The 16,835-nt window shown below is 43.0% G+C and overlaps 1 protein-coding gene across 5 annotated transcripts in view; it reads right to left on the bottom strand.

Moving 5' to 3' along the window:
- The window catches only part of MAST2 (microtubule associated serine/threonine kinase 2), a 309,296-nt gene that overhangs the window by 156,150 nt on the left and 136,311 nt on the right, over positions 1-16,835 (bottom strand). For all 5 annotated transcript variants that reach the window (XM_059727771.1, XM_059727772.1, XM_059727773.1 and 2 more), the window contains one exon: positions 2,686-2,717. In XM_059727771.1, the coding sequence (XP_059583754.1) occupies positions 2,686-2,717 (32 nt within the window). The remainder of the gene's footprint in view (positions 1-2,685; positions 2,718-16,835) is intronic.

Below are 16,835 nucleotides of genomic sequence, written 5' to 3'. Positions count from 1 at the left end.
GATGTGCTGCCAAGAATGGAAACTGTCCCAGCAACAGTTTTCTGCGCGGTCCAGAGAGGTGCCTTTGGGCCTCTTGATACAGAGGCTGACGTTCCCTTCAGAGAGGTGACTTACAGAAAACCACTTGAAAATACAAAGGGTTATTGATAAGAAAGGAACAAGAGAAATAAGAAGGCAGTTCAAGCATTTCAGCAATAGTCAAATTACCAAATAAACTGTCAAAAACTCAGCATCCAGTTATATATCCTGTCAGAAGACCCACTTGCAATGCTACAAGAATCTCCTGTTGACATTTAAAGTTTTGTGTTGTACCCACCTCCATACTTGCTCAAGACATGGGAACATTTTTGGCATCCTCAATTCGTTCCAAAAACTTTGTCCAGAAAGTCATTGGATTAAAAAAAAAAAAAAAAGGCTACAAATAACAACTCACTAATCAAATATTTAACTGGAGCATATTCAAATACTTGTCAAAGTGCTCTTATTCTATAAACTTTAACTTCTTCCAAAAAGCGAGCAAAATGATTCCTAAAACCGAACAAATCAAGGTCAAGTGGCCATGACGGTATATAGACAGATCATCAACGCATGAGCTGCATGCTCTGTTTTGTTTTAAATAACCGAGTGGCTGACTGGTGTAACACCATCACGCGAGTTAAACAAAGGGTCAGTCATGCTTCATTTCAAAAAAAGCCTTTTGACCTCATTGTATTGTTCGGCACTGAATCACTGGCACCGCACAGCATTTTGCAAACATTGCTTCTTACACAAAGGAGAGTTTTTAAAGAATAAAAATGGAAAACCATTCATTATTAAAACCAGAAATCTAAGTCCAGTCATACAAAGTACCCTGAGAAACTTGCTTTCCCTCTGTCATAGGCTCTAAGCTTTAAGATACAGGTTTCAAACAGAAAGTTACAGCTTTACGGTTACACTGAGATTCACCTAGCATGCACGCGTCTCTATAATCCGGGCAATAATACCATTTCATTCTACCGCACACCAGGCTCACAGAAAACTACACGCAGCAAAGGATAAATCCTCTCAGACTATCACTGCAACAAACCTGGCTTGCTTACAAGCTGCAAACTCCACAAGAGATGTTAAAATTGCATAAATTGATTTTTTAAAGCATTTCACCATAATAATTCTATCTTTTTTCTGTGGGCAAGGCTTTTTTGTAACATCTTTTATTGGTCCAACCGTATAGTTGGGAGAGCTGGTGGACAGACTTGTGGGCATGAAGTGCCTTTCCTCATTTTTTCCAGTGTTTCCTATTTGGTGGCAATAGTTCCATGGGCCTGATACCACAACAGAAATAACTGCGTGAATGCATAATTATAGTTAGGTTTTCACCAGCATGTTGCTTATACAGACATGACAAAAGTTGTTCCCCTCTTATCACGGATCAATGGAATTAGTTTGGTGGTCTCCGTACAAGATTCGCTGGACACTATATTCAGCCCACAAAATTTGAACTGCACGCGACAGAGCTCACACTAGCAGCCTCAATGAAAAACCAAGCAGCGAAGGATTCAGAGATGCCAAGTCTCACAGCTAGAAGAGGTTCCCCACGTAAAGAACAAGCCAGGCCTGCTGAGAAATGCAAGTTTGTACAACCAAACCGAGGAACAGGCAGGTCTCCCTGGGCTGAAGGACATTTGCTGTCGCTCCTTCCCCTGCGGAGGAGGGCTAGGGCCCAGCTCAGGCCCCACGGGCTCCTATAGACGTGCATGGAGCCTGCTGGAAATCCAGCGCGTCGGAGCAGACTCAATTAATCGAGTCTGCTGGAGCACGGAAAGCGATGCGCTCCGGCAGCCTTCCGCGTCCCCACGCATCTCCGCAGTGAAAAAATGGCGGCAGGGACCTTGAAATAAAACACGTTCAATGAGCTTTAGCGCCAAGTATCCCACCACCATACACCACATGTAAAAATGCCCCATCTTTGCCACCTGAAGAGGGGGAGAAGGACACAACCAGTTTGCAAGCTTTTGTGTGAGCATCAACTTGGGGTGACACTCGGGGGTGACCTCTGGCATTGCTCTTGGGCAGCAACCGAGGCAGGGACACAGTGTCTTTGTGTTACTTTCCTGTTGTGGTTCTTTTGAATGTAAGGATGTGTTTACTGGTGGGAGGGGAAGGGAAAAGAGGTAGGTGTTTTTTGGGGACAGTTGCAACCCCTCTGTAGTGGGGTGAGGTAGGCCGGTGGGTATAGAAGCGCAGGGGAAAGGGGTTACTTATATCGGGATGCAAATGGTGGTTGGGAAGCGCAGGTGGGATTGGCCGGAGGGTTTGCTGTTGTGGGTGTCAGGCAAGAAAGCGGTAGTTGGGGGGCAGGGGGGTTGGGCTTTTCAAGTTTTGAGGTGGCATTTGGGGAGTGTACTGGTGTTTCCTACCAGTAGGCTGCTGGTGTATTAGTGTAAGCCACTCTGGGCCTGCTGGGCAGAGTGGGACATAAATCTAAATAATAGTAACACCACGGTTTGTGCTGCAATTCTTAAGAAGGTTAATACCCAAGGAAGCGAAGCCACCACATTTCAAAAGCATCACAGACACATGAGACCAGGTTAATGCAAACAGCTCTGTCTGATAGCTGTGTATGGATTTCACTATCTGGAAGGTACAAGGACCTTTGCTGAATCACGTTTATGGCAACAATGGGTAAAATAAGGTAATTCTACTTACAAGCTTCCTCTTCTTGGGAGACTGAGTTCCTTCTGGAAACAAACAAGAAAACAAAAAGAAATTAGAAAATTACTGGAGGAAGATACTAAATTAACATGATCTAACTGAATAATATTACTTTATCAGTAAAACACTAATGGCCAGATTTTCAGTGGTGCTGACACGCTGGCAACTAATTTGCAACTGCTTGCATCACAGCTGCATGAATAATATACTGGAAACTTAACTAACCAGATAGGCATAAAATGTCTGGTTTTGCCTGCGTGCACCTACGGTATTTGTGCAAAATCAAAGCACAAAACTGTGCATGTACGACTTCAAACTTTCATCTTCAATATAAGATCACTTCCATTCATGACGACATTTTTTTCTGTTTAGCTCTTTGCCATGTTTCAATAATGCATTAGGCAACGTATGTAATGTGCAGCATGTGTTTGCTTTCTCATCTCCTCTCCAGGGAAAGAAACACAACTTGGAAATGCATGCAAGGTATATTGCTATAACCATGGGGAAGTGAAGACAAGGGCAAGGAAACACTGGATCAGCACTTTGCATCTAAAAGGCCCACACAAAGGAGGTTTGAGAACTTCACATAAAACAGATAAAAACTCTGGTTCATTAGTCAACCATGCTATTATTAATGGATTGTGACATGCATCTCCTAAAAATGTACAGATAAATCTTCCCTGCCAATGCAGTTGCATTTTCACAAGCCTGCATTTTGCATATTGGCTTAATGTTCTATTCCACCCAGGCAAGTACACAGACACCAGCAGACTCTCCCTACTGAGGTGGTTTAATAAAAGATATCACAGTAACCCAAAGAACCTTGCTTGCCTACAGATAAAAAGGGAATGAAAAACATTTGGCACTTTATCGTGCATCAGCAGATGCATGACGAATAGGTCCAAGGAGGTGATACTTCCCCTCTATCGGGCGCTGGTCAGACCGCAGTTGCAGTACTGCATGCAATTCTGGGCGCCACACTTCAAGAGGGATATGGATAACCTGGAGAGGGTCCAGAGAAGGGCAACTCATATGGTCAAGGGCCTGCAGACCAAGCCCTACGAGGAGAGACTAGAGAAACTGGACCTTTTCAGCCTCCGCAAGAGAAGGTTGAGAGGTGACCTTGTGGCTGCCTTTAAGTTCATCACGGGGGCACAGAAGGGAATTGGTGAGTATTTATTCACCAAGGCGCCCCCAGGGGTTACAAGAAACAATGGCCACAAGCTAGCAGAGAGCAGATTTAGACTGGACATTAGGAAGAACTTCTTCACAGTTCGAGTGGCCAAGGTCTGGAACGGGCTCCCAAGGGAGGTGGTGCTCTCCCCTACCCTGGGGGTCTTCAAGAGGAGGTTAGATGAGTATCTAGCTGGGGTCATCTAGACCCAGCGCTCTTTCCTGCCTATGCAGGGGGTCGGACTCGATGATCTATTGAGGTCCCTTCCAACCCTAACATCTATGAATCTATGAATCTATGTATTACCATCTCAGGATAGCACATCAATGATTTTCTATTTTTTTTCAACGCTGCAGTTCACCGTTTCACCACTAGATGGTAACATCGTCCTGCTCAGAGTCCATCGTCAAAAGGCCGCACAAAATCGGGGGAAAGCAAGCTAACCAAACAGTAAAGGAAAAGGGGAGAGCAATGCTACGCTGCGCCACAGGTGTGTTCATTAGAACATTCCTAAGTTCTACTTTACTTTTTAATGGAACAATGTAAAAATACAGTTCATCTTTTTTTTTTTTTTTTTTTTTTTTTAAATGCAATGGTATGCAAAGTATTCAAGCCAAAACAGAAGGGGGGGGGGGGGGGGGTTAAAAAAAAACCTTTCTTTTTAGCTTTCCAGTAATCATATCTATATCCAGTACATCTTTTTTTCATAGATTTCATAGACATTAGGACTGGAAGGGACCTCGCGAGATCATCGGGTCCAGCCCCTTGCACAAGTCAGCTGGGGTCAGATCACCCCCACAAGATAATCATCCAGGCATTTCTTAAAAGTATCCAGGGCAAGTGCCTGCACCACTCCTGGGGGGTGGTATTCCAGACTCTGGAGACTTGGACAATAAAGAAGTTTTTCCTTATGTCCAGTCTAAAATGGTCCTGCAGGAGTTTGTGACCATTGGACCTTGTCTTCCCTTGGGGTGCTCTGGTGAACAGACCTTCCCCCAGATCCTGATGCACCCCCCGATGTACTTATAGGCTGCCACCAAGTCACCCCCGAGCCTGTGCTTCTCCAGGCGGAAAAGTCCCGTGCCCAAGAGTCTTCTCATGCTGCATTTGGCACTTAGAGGCATCAAGCAGGAGACAATCAGAAGTCTTAAAATCTGCTATCTGTGTGTGTTGCCATTCCTCCAAGCTGTTACTCTCTGCTTTGTATCTAAAAAGCGACAGTGAATCCTGAAACTCAATTTGTTTCCAATTTTCAAAATAGTTGTATTTTGTTTTCCCTCTAAAAAGGCAAGGCTTTGGTAAAAATATTTTCACTGAACAAAAAGAGGGAAAAATCCATAGGAAAAAATAATTCATAACAAGTTTGATAACCTATCATGCATTTTTAGCTGAGGGCTACATTTGGGGTTTAAGTGCTTGACAATGCTAATTTAAAACTGGTTGTAGTTCTATCAAGAATAAATTGCATATTTATTTTAAATTATCTTCAAAGTCACTAGAAAGTTTCTAGTTAATAGTCTGAATCTCAAACATTTCCTTAATATAAATCATGCATGATTTCCCAAAGACTATACAGCTTGAAATGCGACTGCAGCTGATCGTTCCCCGCTCCAACTACACCGAGCATATCCCAAGTGCGAGCCAGAAGAAGCCTGACAGCTTATTGCATCAAGAAAACTTCTTGTCACTACACAAACTGTCAAAAGCTAATCTAAACAGCAGCAGTCAGTGCCATATAACCGGTCATATATGTCGCATCTTGAAAGGGATTTCCTTCGCTACACTCCTGTAATGGCATGAGCACCTTTATCTGGGTTTTACAGAAAATGCAAAAGCATTTGAGGTTCCTGCCTGAGAATACATACACATACCTCATATAAAGAAACTGAATATAGAGATATTTGTGAAAGTATCATCCCAGTCTTAATTATAAAACACAAGACAGATATGGTATATTGTATTTTTAAAGTCTTTCACCTATTGGGTCTACATCCAGCAAGGAGGCAGCAACCGGTTCTATTTGAACATTAATTCATTTCCTCAAACGGACGAGTTCTTGCGTTCAAAACATCCCAAGGTAGATCTAACAATCCATTAAAAAATTATGACTCAGGATTTTTAAATTACTGCATTTGGGTCTCTATTTGCCTTCTGGGTTTTGAAATTTTAGAAGGTAGGATTTCAGGTTCTTCTCAATAACTAAACCCAGGACGTCCTAACTCGCTTCTATAAACAAAAGCTAAGATTTTCACAAAGAAACATAAATCCATAAGATAAATCAGGGCCTTTAAATAGATAAACACCACAAACTCACGATTTAGGAGCTGCCAATACTGTTTTCTTTCCCCACAATACATGTTGCGTCTTAGTTTCATAACAGTACCTTTAAAGGGACACCCAATTCCTTTCTATGTAGGCTGTGTTAGTTTTTACTCTCATTGCCTCGTATTTTTAACAGCCAGTAAGAACATGGGTTTTTTTCATTTGTAAGCCAACGACTGTGTACAGATTGAAAACATTTCAGTTAAGCAGCAGCCATTCGAATATTTTATAGCTGACGTCTCAAAGGACTTCAGACAAATATGCAAAGACATGGAGCCGCCTGAATGATACTACCTGTACCGTGTTTGCATTTATCCTGTAGCCAGGCCTAACCGAATGTGCAAAACCAGTCGCCAAAACACAACAGTTCAAATTTGAAACCGCTAATGCCTTCAAGTCAGTGATCCGTTTTTACACCTCGGATGCACCAGGCCCCACCTGAAATGCCCCTCCACCTCCATCCCGCCAGCCCTCTGCCAGCAATGCAACTGAAGCGACAATCTTCTGCCCTTCTGCAACACTCTCCTTTCCCCCGGCAGACTCCACCTCCACCTTCCCATTATTTTCTCATCTCCATTGACCGAAGCAGAAAGAAAAGAGCTGGTAACTGCAGTGCTCGCAGCCTGCAGCTACCACCTCCCCTGCCCCCAGCACGGCTTCTCCAAATCGAAGGTACCGCGGAGGTACCAATGCAAGGGGATGAGACTGGAAGCTGAAGAACTATGAACAGAACGATTCGGCTTTTTCCGTTGCAGATCCTGCCAGAGAAAAGCCGAGATTAATAATGCCAGATTCTGGAAGAAGAAGGGAGGCATTCCTGGGAAAGGGAGCAGACGGGAAGCAGGTTGAGGGCTGAGCCGGTGATCCACTGCAGGAGAGCCAGTTGAGACCCTGGAGTTCAGGAGCTGGTGACGATGCTCCAGAGGATGTAGGAATCGTAGGAAAGGGGGGCAGGAAGGGACCTCACAAGTCATCTAGTCCAGCCCCCTGCTCACGGCAGGATCAGCCCCGACCACGCTGGACCACGCGTCTGGGGCATGCCGAGGGGCAGCACTGAAGTAGGCACATCAAGGGCTACAAAATGCCCAAAGACTGGGTTTTAAAGTTCAGTGGTTGAGTCAACTGGAAAGTTCACACTGGGACAGAGCTAGCTGAGTTTTTACATCTAAAACTTACCAAGGTAAATTCAAATCTATTGAGGAATTGACTGTCAGCCTAATAAATGACGCCACAATTGACTGATCTCATAGCACGGACAAAGCCTCGCAAGAGAGGATGGCAACGCTTTGTGGAAATCTACAGTTACAACTTGGCTATAAATTTCAATCCTGGATCAGAAATTAGTTTTGTAGTTAAGACCGGAGAAGCCATATATTACATATAATGGGGCTCCGGACTACATTTGCATGCATTGGTTAAACAGCTCGTATTTAAAATGCTGAGATTAATTAATATAACACTGTCAAGCTACAGCCACTAAATCTGATCTGGTATTTAGCTGGATAGTAATTCTTTCATTTTCCCACAACTCAATAAATCCCTTAAGTCCACGTGCTAATTACGTTAAAGGCCTCCTTTCACAGGCAGCCTAACCCCAACAGGAGAGTGAAACCCCGAAGTGTAGGAGCAGTTTCTTTCTCCGTCTCTGAGCACTCGAGCTGTCGATACCTAGATACATTACCCCGATGACCTCAGCCGAGTGCTGGGCCACCTGCAATGTAACCCTCCAGATACATGTTCACTTGCGGCATCCTTTTACTAAACAGACAGCCTGTCAATTAGTCTAGGTTTATTTCCCCAACCTTTTCCCACAAGTAAAACCCATCACCAGTAAGTGTAAGGGCTCGTGGCAAATCCTGATGAAATCGCATAAGCTGGCAGACATGCGAGGTCCTGGCAAGACGTTAAAACATCTCCCATAACTATCCAGTTCTGAGAACGGGGATGTCCTGGAATTGAGTCTTTTAATTACCTTATGTTCTTCAAAACCTAACCGTTAGCTTCTGCCTCTACATACAGAGGGCAATCCCTTAAAATTATCTGATTTACTGAAAATAACTTGGTTTAGGAACTGTTTAGCACTAGCAGTTTTTAAAAAGAGCGTAATGAAATGCGAATCGCGGTTCCACATGCGAGGCCAGTTTGCGGAAGGACGTGCAACGCCGTCTTCTTTTACTCATTCTTTGAAAATGGCAAGAAAAGGGATTCTGAAAAGCCCGAAGGTTATCTGTACAGACACAGATATCATTCATTTAATTAATGTTACATCACCAGAAGTAAAATATAAGCACCTTATATTTCACAGCTGTCAAGTGTAAAACCAAGATTGCTCTGGCAGTTAATGGGGTAATGATTCTATATCTCACGTATAAATGTTAACAATGCAGCCTGACATGGATATGACAAAACTAGAAGAGAAGCTAATGCAGTACTTTGTCAAATCAGTATTTTAAGTAATTTAGCAACTGATCGCAGGAGCAAAAAGTAGCTTTGTGGAAGTATCAATAACTTATTCCCATCTCTTCACCAAAATAACTTCTTCTGTTTCCCACACAGCTTAAATTTATCCATTAAGATTATACAGAAATGGCATGGAAGGGATACTGTAGTGCACAGACCATGGTTTCAAGTTGGAAGCCCTGGTAGCCCAGCCCAAACCTTGCTTACACGGTACTCAAACAGTCAATGCATGGTTCACGCAGCTTTTCACCCTTAACTGGTTTCCCAACTAGAGACTTTATGCACACAAGCTGGATGTCAAAACAGGCTCATTTCAGGGAACGGTGAGACGGCAAGTTATTAATATGTAATAAGAAAAAAAAAAAATCAAATCCTGAATTCTACTTATTCCTCCAACTCCGTATCAGCTTGCATTTTTAAGTGAAAATATTAAAGGACCTGATCTGATTCTAGGCGATGCGTGCAAGCCAGCATTCAAGATCATCGCTTGCACTCGGCATTGCTATTTGTCCTTGACCGCGTAGCAGTACATATGGCACTGACCCCTGGGCAAAGCTGGACGCCAGGATGTGCACTGATGGCAACGTAACACGGCCCTTTCAAATGAACTGAAAACTGCCACCACCCTCAGGGTGTCCCCAGCTCCTGCCAGCACTCGCAGCAGGATTCCCAAGATTGCCTTTGACCTTGGCTCTCTCGTCTGATAAGCGTATTGCCGCACTAGGTGATCCGCTGGATGAGTCCACAGAAAAGTAAAGTATTTTCACAGCTACAGGGGTAGAGATGCACTTTGCTTGGTAAATTAAAGATAATACCTCACAGATGATATACGCTCAGCGGATAGCGACCTGACACCATGCACTCTGCTGACTACAAATGTTTGCTTTAGGGTGCACTACCAACCAGCAGGGGATTAATTAAATCTGTGTCAACACATAAACCATTTGTGTTACAGAAATTATAATAAGGGCTAGACCTTCCAGTTCTGATGGAAAAACTAACCTGGTTGTACAAGGACATCAACTCTAATCCAGCCAACAGACTAAGAAAGGAAGGAAATTTGCTTAGTGGTTTAAGCTTTTCTTTCTCTACAATCACCTGTCAAAACAGTCTTCTACTCCACGCTACCAAGATCTTTGTATATGGTTACTAAAAATACTTCAGTTTTCTTCACACACATGTATGCACATGTGTATGTGTTTGATTTTAAACGTCAGTACCAATAACTGGGACTTTTAAACAGAAATCCTTGGTATCTGTGAGCTCAATGTTGGAATAATGTGTGGCACATGCTGCAGAAATTATTTTTTTAATTTATGATTTTGTTACAAATCACATAAGATTAAAAAGCCGCATCATCTAATTAATTATAAAAAGGTTTAGCACTACAGAAAATGAAAACTAAATTGCTTCTAAGCTCTTCAAGGCCACCTCATATAAGCCACTAAACCTACTGAAAGGATTTTGACAACTGTGATTCTTGGAGCCCAAGCATTTTTTGGGCCTGTGCTGATACTAATATCTTGTTACAACTGCCATATACAACTCAGACGGGTAGCGGGCTCCCTCTCAATACCGGCCACCTGTTGAAGTGCAACCTACTGGGTTTTCCTCTGCTGACAAGCTTCTTGCCTGGCAAGACCAGCGCATCAGCGGCAGCTTTCGGACGGTCTGCGGCGACGGAAGGGATGTCTGAACATTGTTCTCACTCACCGACTGTGCATCTGTGTATTATTAATCATTGCTCTAAAAGCACATATAAAATGTAACAAACCCCCCCAAGTAAAAGAGGTAGACGGATTGATTTCCCATACTGCCTGTCAGCAAACAGATCATTTGTGAAAAGTAGTGAAATCACAATCAACTGGGAAAAGAATCACGGACCTCTACTTCGAGTTCTGATTCCCTTTGGCAGTAGACCGATACGGCTCCAACCTTTACTATACCCCCTCCTCTACAACCTTTACTATGGCCCCCCCTCTACAATCTTTACTATACCCCCTCCCCAGCACATTTTCCCGATATGGATATTTGGCATTTCAAACAGTTCTTATTCTGAACGCTGCAGGATGCGATGCACCACGGCCAGTGCTGTGCCTGCCTGCACCGGATAATGCAGAGGACTGGGATCCTAATCCCCACTTATCATGCAAAGCTCCACATCATGGCTTGGGTGAGAGCTGTGGCCGTCTGCCTGGCACGTTCCTAAGGGGAGGAATGGAGCCGCGCTCTGCCCCTCCAACAACCACCCAGCAGAGCTGACTTACAGCAGGGTTTAGGAGTGAAAACTCTGTCCCTGATCAAGTTGAGCGACACGGATTAACAAGGAAAGGGCTGCGAAGGAGCGGCAATTCTCAGCACCATAATTCTCTCTCCCAGCTCTTATTGCCATGCTTTTTTCCTGGGACTGTAAATGAAGGCTCCGTCTAGCCCTGAATTACCAATAAAAGGCGGCAGCTATTGCTTTCCATAGTAAAGGCAATAGCTATAGTTACTTCAATAGCTGATTTCAGAAACTTTCCAAATGATAACATTACACAATAATCCGTTTCTCAAATTTAATAAAATCACCTCTCCGAACTGTCAGATATAACGACAAGAACAGTGAACTGTGCTGTTGCTTTTAGCTCTAATATCACCCTGGTGAATCTTTAAAGCCCTCAGTAAACCAATTTACTAGCGAGGAAAGGAATCACTTTGAGTGGCAAGCTGAACACAGCGCTACAAAATGTTGCTGCAGTGCGTTTCAATAATGTGCTACCTGTATCCAATGATATGACAACAGCATGTCAGAAAACTCATCAATTCAATTAACGAGACAGGCTGAAACAAAATGCAGCGCTCCAGTCTAAGTATTAGTGCTGCCAGTTCTGAAAGAGATGAAGCACACATGTCCAACTTCTGTAAGTAATGCATTTTATTTTAAAAAAGAGAAATATACTGTTGGAATTTGAATTTGAATGTTTGTACCCAAAAGCTTGCAAAGAAGAATTTGTTCCAACTATTTTAGTTGGTCTAATAAAAGATACCAGACCAGATTTACCCAACCCACCCAGTCAATAATTCAGCTAAAATGGCTTTATGTCAAAGGCCAAGAGCAGTTGTACAGTAACTTTAAATAACCACTCTAAAATGCTATAACAAAATACTAACTATAGAAGCGATTGCAGTGTTAAAATACTTATTAACGAGCACACCCGCACACTTACAAGCATTGTGATCAGAACACACAACGGGGCTAACAAGGGAGATGCACAGCAGGCTGGCTCCAGCTGACCAGCTCACACTGGCAAAAAACCCTCTCCCCTTCCATTTTATACCCCTAGATTTCTCACTGCGTCCTGGCTGGGAACCTCACACTTACTTATCTTGCCATTTCCACGCCCCAATGAAACTTCCTTTGCCCATCTGGGCTTAGATTTCCCAGGAATAATGTTCAGGCTGGCACCGTTTCTCCCATCCTTCCTTTCCGATTAGCACATCTATGGCCATTTACACTCCTTTCTAAAGATATTAGCATTTTCACTGTCTCAGGTGGTTGCCTCTCTGACCTGTTCGGAGAGGTGTGACATCTAGATGTGCTACATAAACCCGGCAGAAACAACAGAGGAAAAGAATGGAGGGGAGCAGCAACGCTCCCAGCACCATGATGTCAGTCAACCCATATCCATGACAGTCATTTCAAAGGAACCAGGTAGGATAGGATTTTATCCCTGAAACAAAGCAGCAGCTCTAGCGTTCAGGCAAGCAGACTGGATGAAAGGCGAGGTACACAGTAACTCAGTATATAAAGACAGGCCCCACATTTGAATATCAGACAAAATCTTGTATCTTGTTGAGCGTGCATCAATGCGTGCCAGATCCTGTTTGTTGTCTCCATGCAATTAGTCCTCCAAAATAAGAGAGAGTCCTCACAGGAGCCAGGTGCGCAGGATTAAGTCATAGGCATAATTTCATTCTTGTTAGTTAAATCTGGTTATATGATATGATGTTACACAGATGGCTGATACACCCATTCTATGAATAGCGGGCTCCGTTTTGGAAAACCATTTGAAAAAGGAGACTGGGTGTTATTAGCACGTTTCCTTTCATCGTTTTGGTAGAATGCATCGCTCTAGGAGAGATTTCAAGTAAAAACATACTGTCTTAAGAAAAGTTTCAAGTGCTGTACATTAAAAACAAGGGTAGAAAAGGAAAGGGCCTGCTCAGAGATGACTATAGAGCTGCGGCTGCAATGCTCTTGCTAGATACCGGTTCAGAAATGCTTCTCTGCCTCGTCAGAGACCTGCGGTAAGACAATTCGTGCCTTCAAGACCAGGCATGCAGCAGACAGACGGCAGGCGCAAGAAAACTGTCACAGCTGCTAAAAATGCCAAGACCATTAAGCAAATACTAGTCGACTGTCTCTCCTGCTATGGTGCAATAGTAGCATTAATCTATTTAAGTCACTGCCTTCTCTATTAGACACATCTTCTCACACTCATGCCCTACAGAGTTAATAATTCATTGTTTTTACTTGCAGAAAAAGCTAGTGGCTGGCCTGGAAGTGATGAGGCCAGGCTCAGTTTTATTTATAAAGTCTGAAAATATTTATTTAACTTGCAATGTTAACTTAAGTTGCCCTAATCTGTTTTAATGAGTTTGGCTGACACTGAAGTTCCCCTAAATAAATAAATAATTAACAGGTCACAGTTCTGTTATGTGATTAGATCTACCCACAGGTTAATAAACATTCTGTGCCTAACGAACAGAGGAAAAAAAGTAAAAGTAAAATAAATAAATCACCAACGATAAAGAATGGTTCACTGAAATTGTGTTGCAGGGGTGTTGGTCTCAGGACACAGGCCAGCAAGGCTCTTTGGGTAGATGTGGGATCTTTTATTAGACCAACTAAAAAGCAGGGAAAAAAGTTCTTTGCAAGCTTTTGGGCACATACATGCCCGACAAAGGGTATTTGTGCCTGAAAGCGTGCAAAGCACTTTTTCCCAACTTTTTAGATGGTCTAATAAAAGATATCACATCTACCCAAAGAACCCTGCCTGTCATCGAAACTGTGACACATGCACGGCTGCAGAGCACTTTAAAAGTGGCTGAACGTGCAACAAATAAACCCTCATCTCATGAGGGATCCAGTGAAGGTGCTCCCAAGTGGAGTGCCGTAGGGAACCTCCTAGGATCAATCTAGTGGCAAGTTTGGGTCTGGGCCCCCAGTGCTGTCTGTAGGAAGGGAGGGGGAGGGAAGAGGGGAAGGTGGAGCTCTGGGCTGGGGTTTGCCCGGCCTGAGCTGGAGAGGTGGGAGGATTGGAGCTCCACCCCCCTCCCTCCATCTCCCCTTCCTCCAGTTCAGGCCAGGCAAACCCCAGCCCGTGGCTCCCCTCCCTCTTTCCTTCCTACAGAGAGCATCTGAGGTGGGGGGGGCAGGCAGGCAGCCTCGATTCCCCCCCTCCAACCCAACAAGTGAATGGGGATGGTGGGGGGAGTTGCTCTAACTCATGGCACTTTATGCAAAGCACCATGAGTTCGAGCAGGGACCTACACAGCTGTCAGCACCCAATGGTTCTCCTTGGCCTACCAGGTTCACTACTCATTTAGACTATAACTAATGTAAATGTACTGTACTTGAGAAGAAGCATGAGAGAAGTTGAGTGATACTTACCTCTTCTTTGTACACGAAACACTTGCATTAACGATATAAATGCAAGTTCTTTTACATCAACAATAGAACTTGACTGTTAAACCTGTACTTTTCAGTACTACTTTATGCAGCCAGAGATTTAAAAAAAATCAGCCATTTCAGAAGATCAAACTGCTACAATTTCCACTGTAGGCAGAAGAGCATTAACAAAAGAACAAGAGCTACTTTAGCATTTTGTTTTCCATGGGCCAGATCGAGCTGCCTTAATAGGAACAGGAATGGGAAAGAGAAGTCCTCTAAAATCTTCTAAGCAAGCTGCCTCCCTCCTGGAAAAGCAACCTTACATCTACTGCCCGTAAATCACAGGGAACACAATTTGAGAAACTGAAAGTATGATATAAGTAATCAATTCTAACGATATTCAGTAGTTGGCCCTAAAAGGAATTCCAACCACATAAAGCTCCACTGTATTCATCTCATTTCTGATTGATAGATTCTGTAACCTCACAAGGCGTCCATTAAGTTACAGTTAATTACGTCTCTTCTCTATGGACATAAATTACGAGATAGGCAAATGTATTTTCTTTTCACTTATTGGGTATATGTGATATCTTAGAGGCATTTTAGCTTGCCCTTTCCACAGTACAACATTAAGAAAGCAAAGGGAAATAAAGTGTAGGTTCTTTCTGACTGGAAGGGGAGAGAGAACAATTACTGCTCACTTTTGAATACTGGGATGTACACAGTGATGGGTTCCACACACAATTTTAATAGAAGGACTGATAGATATAACTTGCATCTATGCTGCTATATTTGCAAACAGCCCAGACAGCCACAGATGTTAAATCCTTCCATTTTACTATCCACGCTAGAACGGCAAAGGCCCCGTTCTATATTTTATATGCTTGTGGACTGAAAATGTCACTAAAATGAAGCATGAATGCTTTGCAGTAATACTGAAGAGAGAGAAAGGTCCCAATCGCTTCATCCTTCAACAATATTTACAGCAACAGAATATCCACAGAAGTTTTGTATTTGGATCATGCATATCGCAAGAGTCAAATACTAGTGTCTGAAAAAGTCACACTTCCTATAAACTGTGATTTTTAAGTGCATACGTAAAGTGTACTTAAGAACATGTGAATATTTGTAGAACTACTAGACTATAGAAGCTAAAATATTTTCAACGTGATAAAATTATTTTACATTTAATTTTACAGAACCTTTTAAACAAAAAAACCCCACCTTGAATTATGGTATGCTCTCTTACCACCATCCCAAGCACACAAATCCATCTCTGAAATAGCTCTTTTGTTGAACTAAAAAAATATATATCCCTTTTGCCAAATGAGACACTTAGAAGTTCTCTGTAATTACTGAAATTGTGCTGAGGTGGAAAAATGATAATAGCCTGCGAACCATTTCCTGGTGTTAAAAACCCAGTTTAATCTTACGGGAATAAAACACCGCCTTGGCAGTTTCACACATGACAAGACTCAGAAGGTGAAATATAAAATGTCAAACTGCAGAGTTGTGCTAGACCAAACTCTTAGGATTAATTTACAGATCAAACTGAGTGTGGTTAAAGGTTTATATTGGTGTGTGTAGCAGAATCTCCAGACTTAGAGGAGGCAGAATTTATCTGGGGAAAGCAGCACTTATTACTTTTGCATTCATTCAAAATGAAAGCCCACTAAGCTGGTGATCATAGGCATTGATCCGCCTCGTATCCTGGTAGGTTTTAAACACAGAGCTGACAGACATGGATCCACAAGCCGTATGTTTTGCAGATGTTCGGTGAATGTATGTTTTCTGGGCATTAAGATTTCGTGAATGGAAAAAGAAAAGTGGGATACACCTCAATATTTTCCACTATGTTTGGCAAGGGAATTGCACAGCTTCCGAACAACTCTAATAATGCAGACTACTCCAGATCATATATTTGATACCAAAAGATCTGTTTTAGAGTACTGGACAATATATCCCCAACAAACCCTGGTGACGACACGCCAAAAGCAAAGATTTGAGAAACTGCAGGCTGCACTTAATGACTTTCCAGTTCTGATGGCTGATTAGTATGCTCGACAGTGGACTGATATAATCAGTTGATTTTATTACAGGGATGTGCTCTGGTTAGGATTTGTACGTCTCCAGCTTAATCATACACAGACGTCCCCTGAAAACAGAACACGAACAAAGATCGTTCCTAAATTTTCAGCTTGCTTCCTGTACATTTCTTCAGATAAGAACAGCCATTACTTCATCAAGCCAGGAAAACTTTCCAGAGACCAAGACCAACTCATTCCAAAGTTTGAGCCAAATCTTCCTGTCTTTACCACCCCCTTAACTGCCAGTAATCATTCCCCCCACATCCTCTAGGCTTTGGAAGAAACTTAAGTCTCAAGCCGCCAGCACCTGAGCTAGACAAAAGCAGAGCTCCAGCCTCAGGAAGTAAAGTCGGGGCTGCAGCAAAACTAGAAGTACTGACATTTCCCAAGTCGTGAGCAACAGGGGTCTAAGACCATGGTGGAGTAGCTCCTTTCTCCAACAAGA

Source organism: Alligator mississippiensis, chromosome 5, assembly GCF_030867095.1.
Source record: "Alligator mississippiensis isolate rAllMis1 chromosome 5, rAllMis1, whole genome shotgun sequence".
NCBI classification, from domain to species: domain Eukaryota; kingdom Metazoa; phylum Chordata; order Crocodylia; family Alligatoridae; genus Alligator; species Alligator mississippiensis.
This window is presented reverse-complemented; position numbering and strand designations above follow the sequence as displayed.